Source organism: Nanorana parkeri, unplaced genomic scaffold, assembly GCF_000935625.1.
Source record: "Nanorana parkeri isolate BGI_ZX_2015 unplaced genomic scaffold, ASM93562v1 scaffold650, whole genome shotgun sequence".
NCBI lineage: Eukaryota > Metazoa > Chordata > Amphibia > Anura > Dicroglossidae > Nanorana > Nanorana parkeri.
In genome coordinates, this window is record NW_017306918.1 from 404,533 (window position 1) to 420,538 (window position 16,006).

The 16,006-nt window shown below is 43.6% G+C and overlaps 1 protein-coding gene across 1 annotated transcript in view; it reads right to left on the bottom strand.

The window, feature by feature from the left end:
* Window positions 1-3,605: 3,605 nt before the first annotated feature.
* Window positions 3,606-16,006, bottom strand: part of FBXO30 (F-box protein 30) — a 42,609-nt gene continuing 30,208 nt past the window's right edge. The window contains exon 3 of the mRNA XM_018563294.1: window positions 3,606-3,869. Within this exon, the coding sequence (XP_018418796.1) occupies window positions 3,657-3,869 (213 nt within the window). The 3' untranslated portion in view covers window positions 3,606-3,656. The remainder of the gene's footprint in view (window positions 3,870-16,006) is intronic.

Sequence of the window (16,006 nt, forward strand, 5' to 3'; positions counted from 1 at the left end):
ATCTGTCTCTGAAAGTCATGCCCCTGACACTGCCATATGGAACTTCTAGTTCGACAACAGGTGGGCATGTGGACGTTTGACTACCTCTGCATTAAAGGGCTGACAGTCTGTCAACATTCTGCTGCAATAGCAAGTAATAGAAAGAGTAAAGATTTCAATGCCTCTGTTGTGAACTTAGAAGATACATTTCACTACATGCCTATGGCTACAGAGGAAAATGATGCCTTATTTTAAAGTTCTTTTACTGGTTATTTAGAATACAAAACTCATTTAGAGTGCAAAGTCTAGGCACAGGTTCACATTATTGTTTATAAGCTAATATATATTTAAGATCTTTAAATAATCATGTCCATTCATTTACGGAAAGGACATTCACCACTTGTCCTGGTGGTGTACGGTTTTTTTATAAGAATGATTAGAGTTTGAGAGCGAATGCACAGGAGGAGCAGAGTCTGGCTGAGAGAATTTTAAAGAGGTAGCTGGGCGGTACTAAGCAAGATGCACAACAAAGTTCCCAAGAAAAAGAGGACTTTTGTCTTACCTGTAAAATCCTTTTCTTGGAGTACATTACAGGATACAAGATGGTATTCTGGAATTGCAGCTGCCTTCAGGAGACTGGGACACTCACAAACAAAGCTGTAAATGACAGATCTGTATACCACATCCCACTTCCAGCAATCTTCAGCTTTTTGGCAAGCAATAATAGGAGTGGATCATAAGAAACAAAGGTGATTGTGTGTCATATAATGTAATCTAAGAAAAAAGATTTTTTTCTAGGAAAGACAAAAACCCTATTTTCTTAACTTTGCATGACTGGACACAGACTGGTTTTCTGGATCCATGGGGCATCCAAAAGCAATCCAATTGAGGGGCAAGCAACAAGCAAACAAATGGCTAACAGGCCCCAACAAGAACAAAGGAATATATGGGGCCCTACAGCCTTTAGGGACCTTTAAAAAACCTTACAACCTAAGCCGTCACCCAGTGGGGCTCTAATGTCCACCTGGTAAAACATAAAACATGTAAAATGCAGACCAGCCTTGCAAATCTGAATAACTAAAGCTTGATGTTAAAAAGGCCCAGGAAGCACTAACGGATCAAGTGGCATATGTCCTGACTGGAAAAGGGGAAACCTTGCCCTTGAGGTCCTAAGCTTGGATACCAAGCTGTCAAATTCAACTAGTAATAGTGGAAGGAAGGGGCCTTTGTGTAAAGCAAGAAATGGTTTAAGGTCAAGGATGCCAACTCAGAAACTTGCCTTTCAAACGTTATGGCAATGAGGAAGGCAACCTTGCAAGTAAGGGTAGACAGAGGAATATCTTCAATAGGCTCAAAGGGCAGTCTCTGAATTACAGACAGGACTAAGCTAAGATCCCACGGACTCATTGGGGAACGAAAAAGGCCAAAATGTGTCCCTTGATGGTAGTCAAGGCAAAATGCTAATCGAGACCAGACTGGAGAAAAGACAGTTATTATCCAAAGGAGTACTTCCTGGGATTTATTTCCTTGCCTCGCTGAAAGCATTGAGGACCCTGTGGCCTCTAATAGAGCTGAAAGATTTCCCATTAATTCAGGCACTGTGGCAGACTATTACTCTCTTCATAAGTAAGAGCAAGGGGACACCCTTGAAAGGGTTAAAAGGAGAACTATGAGGTGAGTGCTTTTCACTCATAGTTCTAGCCGACGTGTGACAATGAGACTGTCACAGGTCGGCTCAGTAGATCGGGAGGTGAGCGAACACATACCGGCGTTCGCTCACCTCTCGATCCTGTCATGGCTCTCTGCCGTGACAGGGGAGGGGCTGGATTCCCCCCTCCCCGATCCGCCAGCGCTGACTGGCGAACGGACGGGGAGAGGGCGGGTACAGCTGGCTCTGCCTCTACATAGGCAGAGCCAGGTGTCAATCACGCAGCTTGGCGGATCCAGGCATAATTGTCGGGATCCGCTTTATCTGCAGGGTCTCAGTATACCGCGAGCTACAGCTCGCGGTATACTGAGCCTAGGGTGACGGGAGGACACTAGTTTGTGTCCTCCCGTTACCCTAAGGAGAACTATGGGGAAAAACCTTAACCCCAAAGTTCTCCTTTAAGAAGGAGGGACAACAATCTGGGCTTGCAGAAACAGAATTCTTAGGGGAAATACTGCAGATCCACCATAGCTGAGCATCTCCCTTGTGCCTATGATCTGCTATAGAATACTGAAGAATATCCTACTAGTGGTACTCATTAACATGCATTGCAGAGCAGGAAGGGTTAAGCCTTCAGTGACTAGTTACTGTAGGCAGCAGAGAGAACACAAACATCCATAATATTGCTATGATGCAGTGAGGTGGTGAACCAGGGACTAAAGCCTGCTTGCCCCAAGCTGCCATAAAGGTGTGTTGCGATGGTCTGCAGTGAAACTGGGCATATGGGACTGCCTTGACGGGGGCCATCATTAGGCTTAGAACCCTCAGGCAGAAATGAGAAAAAAAGTTGTTTGCTTCTCTAAGAGCAGAGAGAAGACATCTGTTCTCCTAAGGACACTAGCAAAAAACGGAGGCTTGCTGGGAGTGGGAGGGGTGAACACTGTTGCTGAGAAGGAAGTGAGGGGAGTTTAATTTTTTTTATCTGTTACTGGAACAGGAGCGTTCGTGAGCTCTTCCAATGGGGAGATACCCTTACTTAAGAAAAATTCCAGGGACAGGAAATGCAGGGCAATCCTACTGATAGGGAAAACAATCAAAACCTGACAGAAGTTAAAACATTTTTCAAGCACATGAAAGGGGTGCTGGGAAAGAGTGGCTGACCCTAAAAAAAAAAATTATTTAAAAAAGGACAAATAGATAACAGTGTTTCGTCTGTAAGGCACTGCAGCTAAGCTTAACAATGGAAGACTATGTCCATCTTACTGGGGTTTGCTTTATATCTCATCTTACAAATAAGTAAAAAATATTCCCCTGATTAGCAAAAAATAATAACAGATGTTTCAAGTGACTGAAATTGATCCCCCCAATGTAGAGTGAAACTTTCCACAGCAATTAAGTGAAATACTAAGTTACTAAGTGTGGTAATGTTCCTTATGTGCTTAAATATAAATGCATGTTCTGAGATGTAGGAATATTGCCAAGAACAAATTGCACCATTAAAGCTCAGGTCAACTGCTACTAAAAAAGAGCTCCAAATAAGAGGTACATTTAACAGAAGGCTAAACACTAGCACTAGACAAAATGTGAACACACATGAGGTTTGCAAAGTGACAATACTGAGGTTTATGCTGGAAATACAATTAGCTGAAACATTGTTTTATCATGTGAAAATAAATCGCTAACAGTTGCTCCTTGATTGTTTCTGTGTATTACTGGATAACAGTGAGCACTAATAAGAAAACTGTGAATAAAGATGAAGAGTTAAGCAACACGTTTTTGTTCATTGCCACTTCTATATTTAAGTCCATGACCAGCAATATTCAAATCGCAAAGGGTTTTAAGGCATTTTTTCACACAAACTATTTGCGTTGATAAAAAAAAAAAAAACCACATCACTTCCAAAACCACTGAGATATACATACAAACATATAAAACACACACAGACATTGTGGCTTTTTTTTTTTTAAATATGAAAGTGTCAAAAATAAAACCAAAGGTTAAAATTGTGCTTGAATGTTGGTGCTTGTGCTTAGTCTGAAGACCAGACAGGCTTCAAGACTGATCGAAGCGAGCGTCCTTCTTTAGTGAGTTCCCGAGTCACACACATACATGGAAGGGGAACAGCGTCTTCTCTTCTCTCTACAGTGTTGTAGCTGCATTTTTTCAAATGGTCAGCCATGCTAACAACATCAGCAAATTTCCACTCCTTCACTGTGCTGAATGCTGTACTGAAGCGCCATACCTGAAAAGGAAAAATATAGAATTTAAGTAAAAGCAAATAAATTTTATGCGAATTAAAGAAAGTTGCTTATTAATTTTGTGAAGAGTGAAGCAGAAGATTATGGCATCTTTATTTCTGGTTCTGACCCCTGCAAATTGATCTTAGTAGTACACTCTGAATTGTAGTCTCTACTGTATATATAATAAATGGTATAAAACACAAAATACCTACTCAAAATTTTTAAAAGACAGTGCGTCCACTAAAATAGACTACAAGGGTATAAATGGAGGATAAAAAAAAATCAGGGAGCACAGTGCATGAACTTAAAAAACCTGGTCCTTACTGGATAACCTAAAAAATTGTAGGTAAATATACAGACACTATTGTACATAAGGTCAAAATACACTTGCCGAGAACAATTAGGTCATACTGATAGTAATAGCAATATTGTGAAAATAAAAAAAATAAGTCAACCAGCAGTGTATCCCAGTTACATCTGAGTCAACCAGCAATGTATTCCAGTTACATGTCAAAAAAAGTATGCAATAGCATTTTTCAAGCACTTTCAGTGTTAAATCTAATAAGGACCGCAAGAAAGAGTTGTCCAGGTAAGAATTCTAAAATACAAATACAGTAATACCTTGGTTTACAAGTAACTTGGTTTAATAGCGTTTTGCAAGACAAGCAAACATTTCTGAAAAAATTTGCCTTGATATACAAGCAATGTCTTGCAATAAGAGCAAAATTTTGTAGAAAAGCGCCACCCGAATAAGGCTGTAGCAGTGCGAGCAGGGCCGGACTGGCCATAGGGCAAACCGGGCACTTGCCCGGTGGGCCGGGCCGAACACAATCAACCTGATTGTGTTCGGGCCGGTCCGCTATGCCCGACTCTGTGCAGAGCAGTGTTTACTGTGTGGTAGCGAGCAGAGCCGGCACTACCACACAGTAGACACTAGAGGGCGCTGGTGGGGGAGGCCAGAAAAACACCTCCTCCCCCAGCTCTCTCTACTCTTTGCTCTTTCTGGAGCTTGCTGGTGCTGTTGCTGCAGCCTGCACTGTCCCAGGAGATATTAACATATGAATGGGTTGCGGTAATTTGCATATCAATAAGCCGCAACCCATACATATGTAAATATTGCGGCTCATTCATATGCAAATCGCCACCCCTCCCCCCCCCCTGCTAAGGAAGAGAAGACTGCAAGAACAAGGTATGTGTATGGTCAGGGATTTACTCTCCCTGCCGTTCCAAGGCCAGATTCCACAATGCGCCCCCCCTCTCCCCCATCAATGGAGAATGGCAGGGGCGGCAGGGTTAGTTTTAATTTTTTTTATTGTTTTTTTCCCCTTTTTTGATCTTATTATCGTTTATTTTTTATAATTATTTTCTCATTTATTTCTTAGTATTTTTTAATCACCTTTTAATTTTTTTATTTAATTATTTTGTACCAATTTGTTTATATTTATTTAATTCTTTTTTTTTTATTTTTTTCACTTAACTTTATTGCTATCACACAGGAGCTAACAACCCCTGTGTGATAGCATTTGGAGGTGACAGATTCTCTTTATTGACCCTGTCACCTCCAGGACAGGAGTTCTAGCACAGCACTTTCGCTACATTGGCGGTCAGTGCGAATAGTTTCATTACATTGGCAGCCGGCAGGGCCGGACTGGCCATCGGGCATACCAGTCACTTTCCAGTACCAGTACCAGCTCATCTGACGGCACCATCTCCCCTCCCCCGCACCCATCGGCGGCCAGCAGCTTCGGCATAGGGGCCGGGACGGGCCGAACATTAGACGCCAGATTAGGGATTTCTGCTGCAGGAAACCTAGATATGAATAGGACCTTATTGTGTATATTGGTGTCTGTAGTACTTAAACAGGATATAGTTGCACTTTATTTTAAAGTATGAAATGTGGCAACCAGCCCCCAAAATGTGTCGAATGCCCCCAAGACGGAAGAGGCAGAGACACTGACGGAGGAGGCGGGAGGCGTTGGCCGAAGCTCCAGTCGGGCAGCGAAGATGACAAGGAGGCCGCGTTCCAAGGGAGGTCAGGCCATGCAAGGTAAGAGGACTGTGCTGTCAGAGCCCAGCATAGATTTTGCACAGCCCACCAAAAAGAGTCTCAGGTGTGCTGTGCAATACCCTTTGGTGGGCTCTGCAGGATCTGAGGGGGCTCTGCAGTCTGCAAAGCCCACCACAGATCCTGCAGAGCCCCCCTGAGATCCTGCACGGTCTCTGCAGGATCTGTGGGGGGCTTTGCTTGGTCTCAAGGGGCCTTTGCAGGATCTGTGGGGGACTTTGCTTGGTCTCAAGGGGCCTTTGCAGGATCTGTGGTGAGCTCTGCGAGGTCTATGGTGGGCAGAGCCAACCACGATCCTGCACAGCCCCCTGATGCTGTGCAGGATCTGTAAAAATCATCAACCGAGTCCCAGGGGGGATTTGCAGGATCTGTCTCGGGGTCTATGGTGGGCTCTGCAGGGTCTCAGGTGGGCATAGCAGCCTGAGACCCCGCAGAGCGCACCACAGACCTTGGAGAGCCCACCTGAGACCACAGCCGAGTGGGGTAAATTTAGTGTGTGGGGGGGCGCCCGAGATAATGTTTTGCAGGGATTTTTAGTCCTCTATAGCTGATGGTATTCTGCATTAGAGTGTAAGCTCCTCTGTACAGAGACTGATGTGACTTCTCTGTACAGCACTGCGGTATATGTCAGAGCTTTATAAATGTATAATAATAGTGTGTGACTGTGCGGGGAACATTAGAGTGTTAGCTACTTTAGTGCAGAGAATGCCAGGGGGGTTGGGGGGCCAGTGAGATCCGATTCTCTATAGTAATATGTCTGTGAAGGTTCATTCATCCAGGTCACATGGTATATCTGTAAAAAAATAAGTCAAGACAACTGGACTTTCTGTATTTTTCTTGAAAACGTTTCACTGGCCATCCAACCAGCTTTCTCAATTCAGAAATTTCTGAATTGAGAATGCTGGTCGGATGACCAGTGAAACGTCTTCAATAAAAATACAGCAAGTCCAGTTGCCTTAACTTATTTTTTACAGATATTCTCTATAGCAAGCTTCCTATATTGTAGCAAGGCTTGTGTGTCAGCTGTTGCCCTCCGGTACTTAGTAGTGGCCGGCCCTGCCCCTCGATTGCGCCTCTGTGTTTGGCCCCGCCCCCTGTTGAGGGGTGGGGGCCTGTTGGTGGTCACGTGATTGGGCTGCTCAGTCTAAAATGCCCGGGCCTATTTTAAGTCCCAGTCCGGCCCTGAGTGCGAGCGTTGAGTCTGTTTAACGACAATGCATGTCACATTGGATAGATTCCTTGTTAAGGTTTCACGTAATGAAAAAGATTCCATTGAGTCAAGAGATAGCAGTGATTCCCTTAGTGATAGTAAATGTTGTCCTACACAATAATCCTCCTTTCTCTTGTCCCCCTCACACCGGCCACAAAGGTACCTGTAATTGGTTTATTTTTCTTTATATTTTGTACAGTATTATATAACAGTACAGTATTGTAATAATTTTATATGAATATTTTTGGGTTGTGGAACGAATCATCGGAATTTCCATTATTTCCTATGGGGAAATTCGCTTTGATATACAAGCGCTTTGGATTACAAGCATGCTGCCGGAACGAATTATGCTCGTAAACCAAGGTATTACTGTATCTGCCATATTCCACAGTGCTGTACCTCAGGCTGGCCGAACACCACAAGGCTCCCACGAGGAAGGGGGCAGGGACATGGCGTAACATGGCCTACTCACAAGGGACAGATACCAGGGAGATATCCAGCAGTCAGAGTTCCTCCGCATGGCCCCGGCAGACCCCTTATACATGCCACACCAGGGGAAACGGCCAGACCCCAGAGAGCACCTCCAGGAAGTCGGCACGGGAGCGTACCACTGCAAACAGGGTGTGCAGGGATGGCGGAAAAAAATGCCCCTGACCTCAGTCACAGCGCCGCCAGCCTGAGTGGAGTGCTGCGACTGGCAGGCCGAGACCCCCAGTCATATGCACCCCACCGGGACACACCCACAGGCGGCGAAAAAAATCAGTAGTTGCAGCTGACCACCGTGGCGGAGTCTGCATGCGCTCGTTGGTCTACAGGGGAGACTACAAGGATCCACACTCATCCAGCAAATGCTTGAAGATACAGCAAAAAAAAAAAAAAGAAGAGGAAAAAAACAAAAAAAAGGAGAAATATTTATTCGCTCCTTACTCCTGACGCTAAGCAAAAAAAAAAAAAATGGAGACTTGTCAGCAGGTGGGGGGTTTGGCCACCATCAGGGGCTGCCCCTAGGCTGTCTTTTGTTTTGTGCCTAGCATCCTTCTCCTGCAGGAGGCGATATACCCCTACGGTGCATGATCTAGGATCTATTCCATGTGTCAATCAATGAAAGGAAGAGAAACATTTTTTCTCTTACATTTTAAAATGAAAGTGCTTAACTTACACAGGGCAAAGTAACTGGTTTGCTTAACAGCTTCTTACACATATGCAATGTTAGGTGTCAATTGCCAGGCACCAGTGTTGTAATGCCGGGGAAGCGAATAGGTCATTAGCTTTGTGTAAATCAAAGCATACAGGGCTTCTTTTCTCTTTGCTTCCATTGGTGAACAGTGTGGCAGGGAATACAGCTGAAACTCGAATAATTCGAATATCGTGCAAAAGTTCATTTATTTCACTAATGCAAACTTAAAAATGAGATAGACTCATTACATGCAAAGCAAGATAGTTCAAGCCGTGATTTGTCATAATTGTGATGATTATGGCTTACAGCTCATGAAAACCCCAAATCCACAATCTCAGAAAATTAGAATATTACATGCAATCAATAAAACAAGGATTGTACATAGAACAATATCGGACCTCTGAAAAGTATAAGCATGCATATGTACTCAGTACTTGGTTTGGGCCCCTTTTGCAGCAATTACTGCCTCAATGCGGCGTGGCATGGAAGCTATCAGCCTGTGGCACTGCTGAGGTGTTATGGAAGACCAGGATGCTTCAATAGCGGCCTTCAGCTCTTCTGCATTGTTCGGTCTCATGTCTCTCATCTTTCTCTTGGCAATGCCCCATAGATTCTCTATGGGGTTCAGGTCAGGCGAGTTTGCTGGCCAATCAAGCACAGTAATCCCACGGTCATTGAACCAGGTTTTGGTGCTTTTGGCAGTGTGGGCAGGTGCCAAGTCCTGCTGGAAAATGAAGTCAGCATCCCCATAGAGCTCGTCTGCGGAAGGAAGCATGAAGTGCTCCAAAATCTCCTGGTAGACGGCTGCGTTGACCCTGGACTTAATGAAGCACAGTGGACCAACACCAGCAGATGACATGGCTCCCCAAATCAACACAGACTGTGGAAACTTCACACTGGACTTCAAGCATCTTGCAGTGTGTGCCTCTCCATTCTTCCTCCATACTCTGGGTCCTTGGTTTCCAAATGAGATGCAAAATTTGCTCTCATCAGAAAAGAGGACTTTGGACCACTGAGCAACAGACCAGGTCTGTTTTTCTTTAGCCCAGGTAAGACGCTTCTGACGTTGTTTGTTGTTCAGGAGTGGCTTGACAAGAGGAATACGACATTTGAAGCCCATGTCCAGGATCCGTCTGTGTGTGGTGGCTCTTGATGCACTGACTCCAGCCTCAGTCCACTCCTTGTGAAAGTCCTAACACTTTTGAAATGGCCTTTTCCTGACAATCCTCTCTAGGCTGCGGTCATCCCTGCTGCTTGTGCACCTTTTTCTTCCACACTTTTCCCTTCCACATAACTTTCTATTAATGTGCTTTGATACAGCACTTTGGGAACATCCAACTTCTTTTGCAATTACCTTTTGAGGCTTTCCCTCCTTATGGAGGGTGTCAATGATGGTTTTCTGCACAACTGTCAGGTCAGCAGTCTTTCCCATGATTGTGATTCCTACTGAACCAGACTGAGAGACCATTTAAAGGCTCAGGAAGCGTTTGCAGGTGTTATGGCTTAATTAGCTGATTAGAGTGGGACACTTTGAGCCTAGAATATTGCACCTTTTCACAATATTCTAATTTTCTGAGATTGTGGATTTGGGGTTTTCATGAGCTGTAAGCCATAATCATCACAATTATGACAAATCATGGCTTGAACTATCTTGCTTTGCATGTAATGAGTCTATCTCATATATTAGTTTCACCTTTTGAGCCGAGGCCTTGTAGAATGAAAACAAACAATGGCAGTTGCATTTGCACAAATGTTTATTAAATCAATATTTTTAGTGTTTTCAAAAAAACACAAATTAATTTTCGTGCACACAAAACACAATTTCATAGAGGAAAATGTAAAAGATGGGGTTACATCGAGTAAATAGATACGAAACATGTCAAGCGTTAAAATTGTGCCCGTGCAATGGCGAAAATGTATGGTACTCCATAGGCGTCATTTTAAAAGCCTTTACTGTGCATCAGTTTAGAGTTAACAGCAAATGATGGACCTAGAATTATTGCTCGCACTCTGCAATACCTAACTTGGGTGGCGCAAACGTTGCGTACATACACGTGCATGCCCTACACGCGCGTTCGCATGAAGGGGAGTACAAAAAAAAAAACCTGTTCCTTCTTTTGTTCATTGGAGGACACAAATCATCATCAACTGAGACATCCCAAAGCAGTGCAAGGAATACAATGGAAAATTAGACTGTCTAAAGTGGAACTTGACCCAAAACAGTTACTTTTAATGCATGCCAACTGTCAAGGTAGCCAGTGTGCTTATTTCAGCACTCAACTGAACTTTGAAGCCCTCAAATAGCTGGTGTCATAGCTGATCACACATGCAGCTCCATGGCAACTGCAATTCAAACAGAAACTAGGATGGACCTTCCTTGGCTGTAAAGGATAAGAAGTTGTAGTACCACTCTAAAGAAAAATGATACAGGCCAGTGCCCCATGCAAAACTTTATATCCATAGCTGGAACTGGCTGATGCTACCACACCCACCTTGTAAAACTTGGTTAATGTATGAAAGGGTGACCAAGTGGCTGCCTTACAAACCTGCTAAATTAAAGCTGCCATACACTTTGCAATTAACGTTAGAATTTGTTTTTCGTACAGTCATCAAAACCCTCGTTCGATTTCCGCTTGTATACCCCATCATGCACAGACCAATGTCGTTTCGATAATCGTTCATTAGCAATAGTAACTCACCAAATTTCTTCAATCAACAGAACGGATTTTCGTACGAAAATGCCACTAATCCATCAATTTTCATACGATTAAAAAAAAAAAAAAAGTTTTCCAGCCTCACCCTTCAAAAAATTCGACCAGTACAGTAAAAAAAAATTGTCGGGTTCCCATCAACTGATCGATTACCGTACGAAAGACCATTTGTGGACGATTTTTTAACAATAATCGATAGGTGTACGGGCACCTTTAGGCTTAATGGCAGAAGGCCCAGGATGCACTTTCTGCGCTGGTCGAATGTGCGGTGACCGGAAATGGTATTTAGTACTTGATGACATATGCTTGGACATTAGTTGTCTGGATCCAGGGTGTGATCATAGCAGTCAATGCTACAAGGCCCTTACCTGGACTCTACAACCATGAACAGAGAGTTTGACTTACAGAAGCCAGTTGTGGCATTCAAGTACACACCAACTGACTACATCCAAGGAATGTAAAGCCAGTTCCTTGGGTGAATTGGCTGGCTTGTGACACATCAGTGAAAGCATGATCTCCTCATTCAAGTGGAAAGCCGATACCACTTTTGGCAAGAAAAGTGTCCTGCACGCAAAATGATCTTATCCTTATGAAGCATAAGAACTGCAGGACAACTATTATGCCAATTCTGATACACTGTGCCAAAGTGATGGTCACTATAAATACCGCTTTATGAGATATTAGCAGTGGGATTTCTCTTATATTCTTGAAAATAAGTTTTTCCAACACCAAGAATACTAAATTAAGGTCCCATGGTGACAGCTGTAGCCTGACTGGAGGGGCAGCGTATTTAACTCTCTAAATGAAGGTGTGGACAAGTGGCAGTGATGCAAGCAGAAATTGGAACAAAGCTGCCAACGCTGACATTTGTCCTTTATTCGTGCTTAAGAGCAACTGCTGCTCCACTCCACACATGAAAAGACCAGGAGAGGAGCAACTTAAAAAAGAGCAGGGGAAAACCCATAGGGATTCACCCATGCAAAATGTGCCTTCCATGTACGCTGTTAAAATCTTAAGGGACACAAGTCTTGAGCATGGTATGGATGGCCGTATCCAATAAGTGTCTTGTCATTCAGCCCTTAGCTTTTACGAGCCAATCCCATAAAGCTAGAGACTGTAAAGAAAGGTGATAAACTAGCCCCTAAGATAACGGGTCTTCTCTGAGGTGTCCACTGCAAGACTAATGAGATTTGCTTACGATGACTTGCTGCAGACACCAGGATCACCGAAATCCCCTGGACTTCGGATCCAGTGTAGTAGTCACAGATAAGCATAAATCAGTTTCTAATTAATGTGCAGCAACATTTAGGGTTTCTCATAGCTGGCAGATTTCTTGGTCTTCACCCACTGATTCAAAGTTTTTTGTCTGGCAGTTTTCTACTCTTGGTATGTCTACTGCAGACAGAGCCCAACACATGACTTTCTGCCTAATTTAGGCTGTTGGACACTTCCAGTGATAATGTGGCACTCTTGCTTCCTCTGATGGTTTTTACATATGCCACAGGAATACCACAGTGTTGGCTGACTACACCTGTATAGGTGTCCTATCAGGAGGTGCATCCAGCTAAGCAGTGTCCATCTGATCATTTAAAGTTCCAGCAAAATGAAGGCAAGCAGAGATAAATTTTGGGCTCCAAGACCCTTGGAGTGGACTGAAGACGCAGTACTCGTTCCGAACTGTGCAGGCTGGCATCTGTAGCAACTATTATCCAACGAAGAGGTAGAAATAAATTCCAGGTTTGAATCTGGGGAGACACCAAAATAAAAAGACGATTTAATCTGGCAACAGGATCTCATGCTGTAATGTCCTGATGTGCTGTTGCACATGAGGAATCCCCTCGATGGACCCTACTATGAGACACAACACCTGCATAAATTGGAGAATGCAGCCCTTAGTATTCAAAGCGAAATAACAGAACCAACAAGGAATTCTTATGATTAAGGATCTGCCTGAATAGTAATGGACTCCAGTTCTCAAAAAGATCAGCTGTAATATAGGCCATTCAGGTATGCCAGATTTGTTTACCTCTTGATCTTAAGGTGGCTATGGCAAGAACCATTGTTTTATTAAAAACTGAGGAGCCAAAGTTAGGCCAAAAAGGAAAGACTGCAAATTGGTAGTGCTCTTCCAATACCAAAAAAAACAAAGAACCGCTGATACCCTTAGTAAATGGGTACAGGAAGATATGCATCCTTGATGAATATAGATGCCAGAAAGTCCCCCGATACAGGGATGCCAATATCAAATGGATCAAAATGGTTCTGTGCTAGAAGCTGAGATCACCACCCCCTGGGCCAAGAGTCCCTCAATGGCATGATGCAAGTCCATTACTGCCTAGAAGAGAAATTTGATTTTGTAACCCGAGGCTACTAATTCTAACACATGGGCTATTAAGTAGCTCAGGAACACCAAAAGACATCCCCCCCCCCACCTTGAGCTGGACAGGTAGGGGAAAAACTTAATGTAAAGGAGGAGGAAGGCTTCTACTTGGCCTGCCAGGTACGCTTGCCCCAGTGGAGGACCTACGGCAGTGATGGCAAACCTTTTTGAACAAGAGTGCCCAAACTGGATCACTAAACCAACTTATGTGTCTCAAAGTGCCAACCCTGCAATTAGACCTGAATACAGATGATTTCTTTTAGAAAAACACTTTATACAACTGAATGATCTAATGAATGATCTAATTATGTGCTTAAATCTTAGGAGAAAAATACAAGGAGGTTTTAACTACACTACAGAGTGACATGTACCTTTGCACTGTGCTGAGTGAAGTGTTCCATTGTAGTGTGCTACAAAAGGTACATGTCTGGCAGCAATTAAAATAGGTCCGACCATCCCGGATTGTCTTGGTATGAGATCCGGGCTGGTCACAATCAGGCAGCAGCGGCCTCTGATTCTGCCAAAAGGTCCGCCACCACTGTCCCAGAACATGGCATATATGGTGCTGCCGCCCTCTGGTGATTGGACACTGGCAAACAATGCTGAAGGGACAGCTCTAACATAACCCTTCACACTCCCAGCAATCCTCTTTAGAGTGTAAAACCAAGGGGCTTCCAAAACCAGTCCAACTGAGGGGTGGGCAACACAGCAAACAAAGCCAATAGGCCCACATAACTAACAGGTCAAGAGAGAGGTGATCGACAAAGCTCAGAGAGCAGTTTGAAGAGCCTTATGACCAAAAGTGGCATCAAATGATGGCTGCCTGCACATTTACATGGTAAAACTTGACAAATGTATTAACAGAAGACCAGGTGGTGGCCTTGAAAACTGGGAAACAGAAAGCCGATAATAAAAAGCTTACACAGTACTAACAGGTCTGGTTGAGTATGCCTTTACAGGGAAGGGTGGAACCTTACCCATTAGAGTATTGGCTGGGATGATGTGTCAGGAAATGGTGGAACTAAAAGGCAGGGTGTCCACTTTTGGGACCTACAGGAATGACAAAAAGAGAAATCAATTGTCTAAAAAACACTGCAGCAGAGAGGTAGACTCACGCAGCATGTGCCACATCCAGACAGCCAAAATAAATTTCTCTGAAATATTTTGGAGCAGGACAGAGAGAAGGAAGAAAAAAGTCCTGCTTCAGGTGAAAGTTTAAGAAAAACAAGGCCTTTGTTCTCAAGATGATAGTATTCATGTGTAACACTAAGAAGGGCTCTTAACAGAATAAGGTGTACGTTTAATAAACTGTGAAAAGAGTGTGATAAGCAGTGGTAAGACTTTTCTCACCTTATCAAAGTGAAAAGTCTATAAAATGGTGTTTAGTAAACCGTGATAAGTCAGGTAGGAACTGAAATATCTCACCTCTTCTCATCCTGGTGATAAGTACACAGAGTAATGGGAATGTACCTGTTTAATAAATGGTGAAAAGTAGAGAACAGCTTTATCACTGGATAAGTATTGTGAAAAGTACCCTTAATTTATCACATTGTCAGACCTGGTGATAAAGGTCTTTTTCTCGTGAAGCACTGATTCAGGAACTTGTAATAAACTTACTTCTTTTATAGACAGAGCAGGAAAAAGAAGCACAACTCCTTCACTATGTTTGCTGAGGCTGATTTGGATTTGGCAGCAGCAATTGTGGCATGCACAGCAGCTGCAGTACATGTAACCCAGGAAGGGATTGGGGATGTTCGGTTTAGGAAACCACGTTTGTACATGATCCGCACAGTCCTGGATGTGCTTTCAGATTACGATGTAGAGGACATGCTTAGACTGAACCGTCAGGGGATCATGGATTGCATCTGGAGGGTGTGGATGGTGCAATTCACTTCAATGGCCTGCCAAACCCCCTCCTGCCCCATAAAAAAGTAAGCCGCCAGCAATGCAAGGCAGTGCGTTCTGGGCAGAATCGGGCCGGAACTCACTGCAACTGTTGTGAATGGGGCCCTTAAACTGTCTCACCCCATCCTACTGATCACAGTGACTGGGCTTGCACTAAACAGTGTTGTAGAGCTGCAGTCTGGATCAGTGTGCTAGAAAAGGAATACCAAGTTTAGAAGAGGCAAATACAATGTCTACTCCAAATAAGTATCCAAGGCCCTGCAAAGATAAAAATTACCCTTAAGGCTAGTTGACACCAAGCGCGTTCCAGGAGCAGAGCAGTTACAGACCGGATCAAAACTGCGTACAATGTATTGCAATGGTATTTTGGGCTCTAGTTCACTCCGCAGCTTTCAGTTCCAGAGCATGTTAAAAAACTGCAGCAAGCCCTGTTTTTCCTGCTCTGGAACGCATGCAAATGCATCAAAAACGCATGTAAACACACTGGTACGCACTGAAAGCCCATTTTAAACTAAAGAATAAACGCAGAAAACAATACCGCAAAACACACTGAACTGCATGTGCAGAAACGCATGCAAATCTGGTCTGCATTTGGTGTGAACAAGCCCTTATGGGCTTTGTTTTTTTAACTTTAAAATGTCCTTTCAGTGCATTTGTATGCATTTTTGATGCGTTTGCATGCAAACAAATA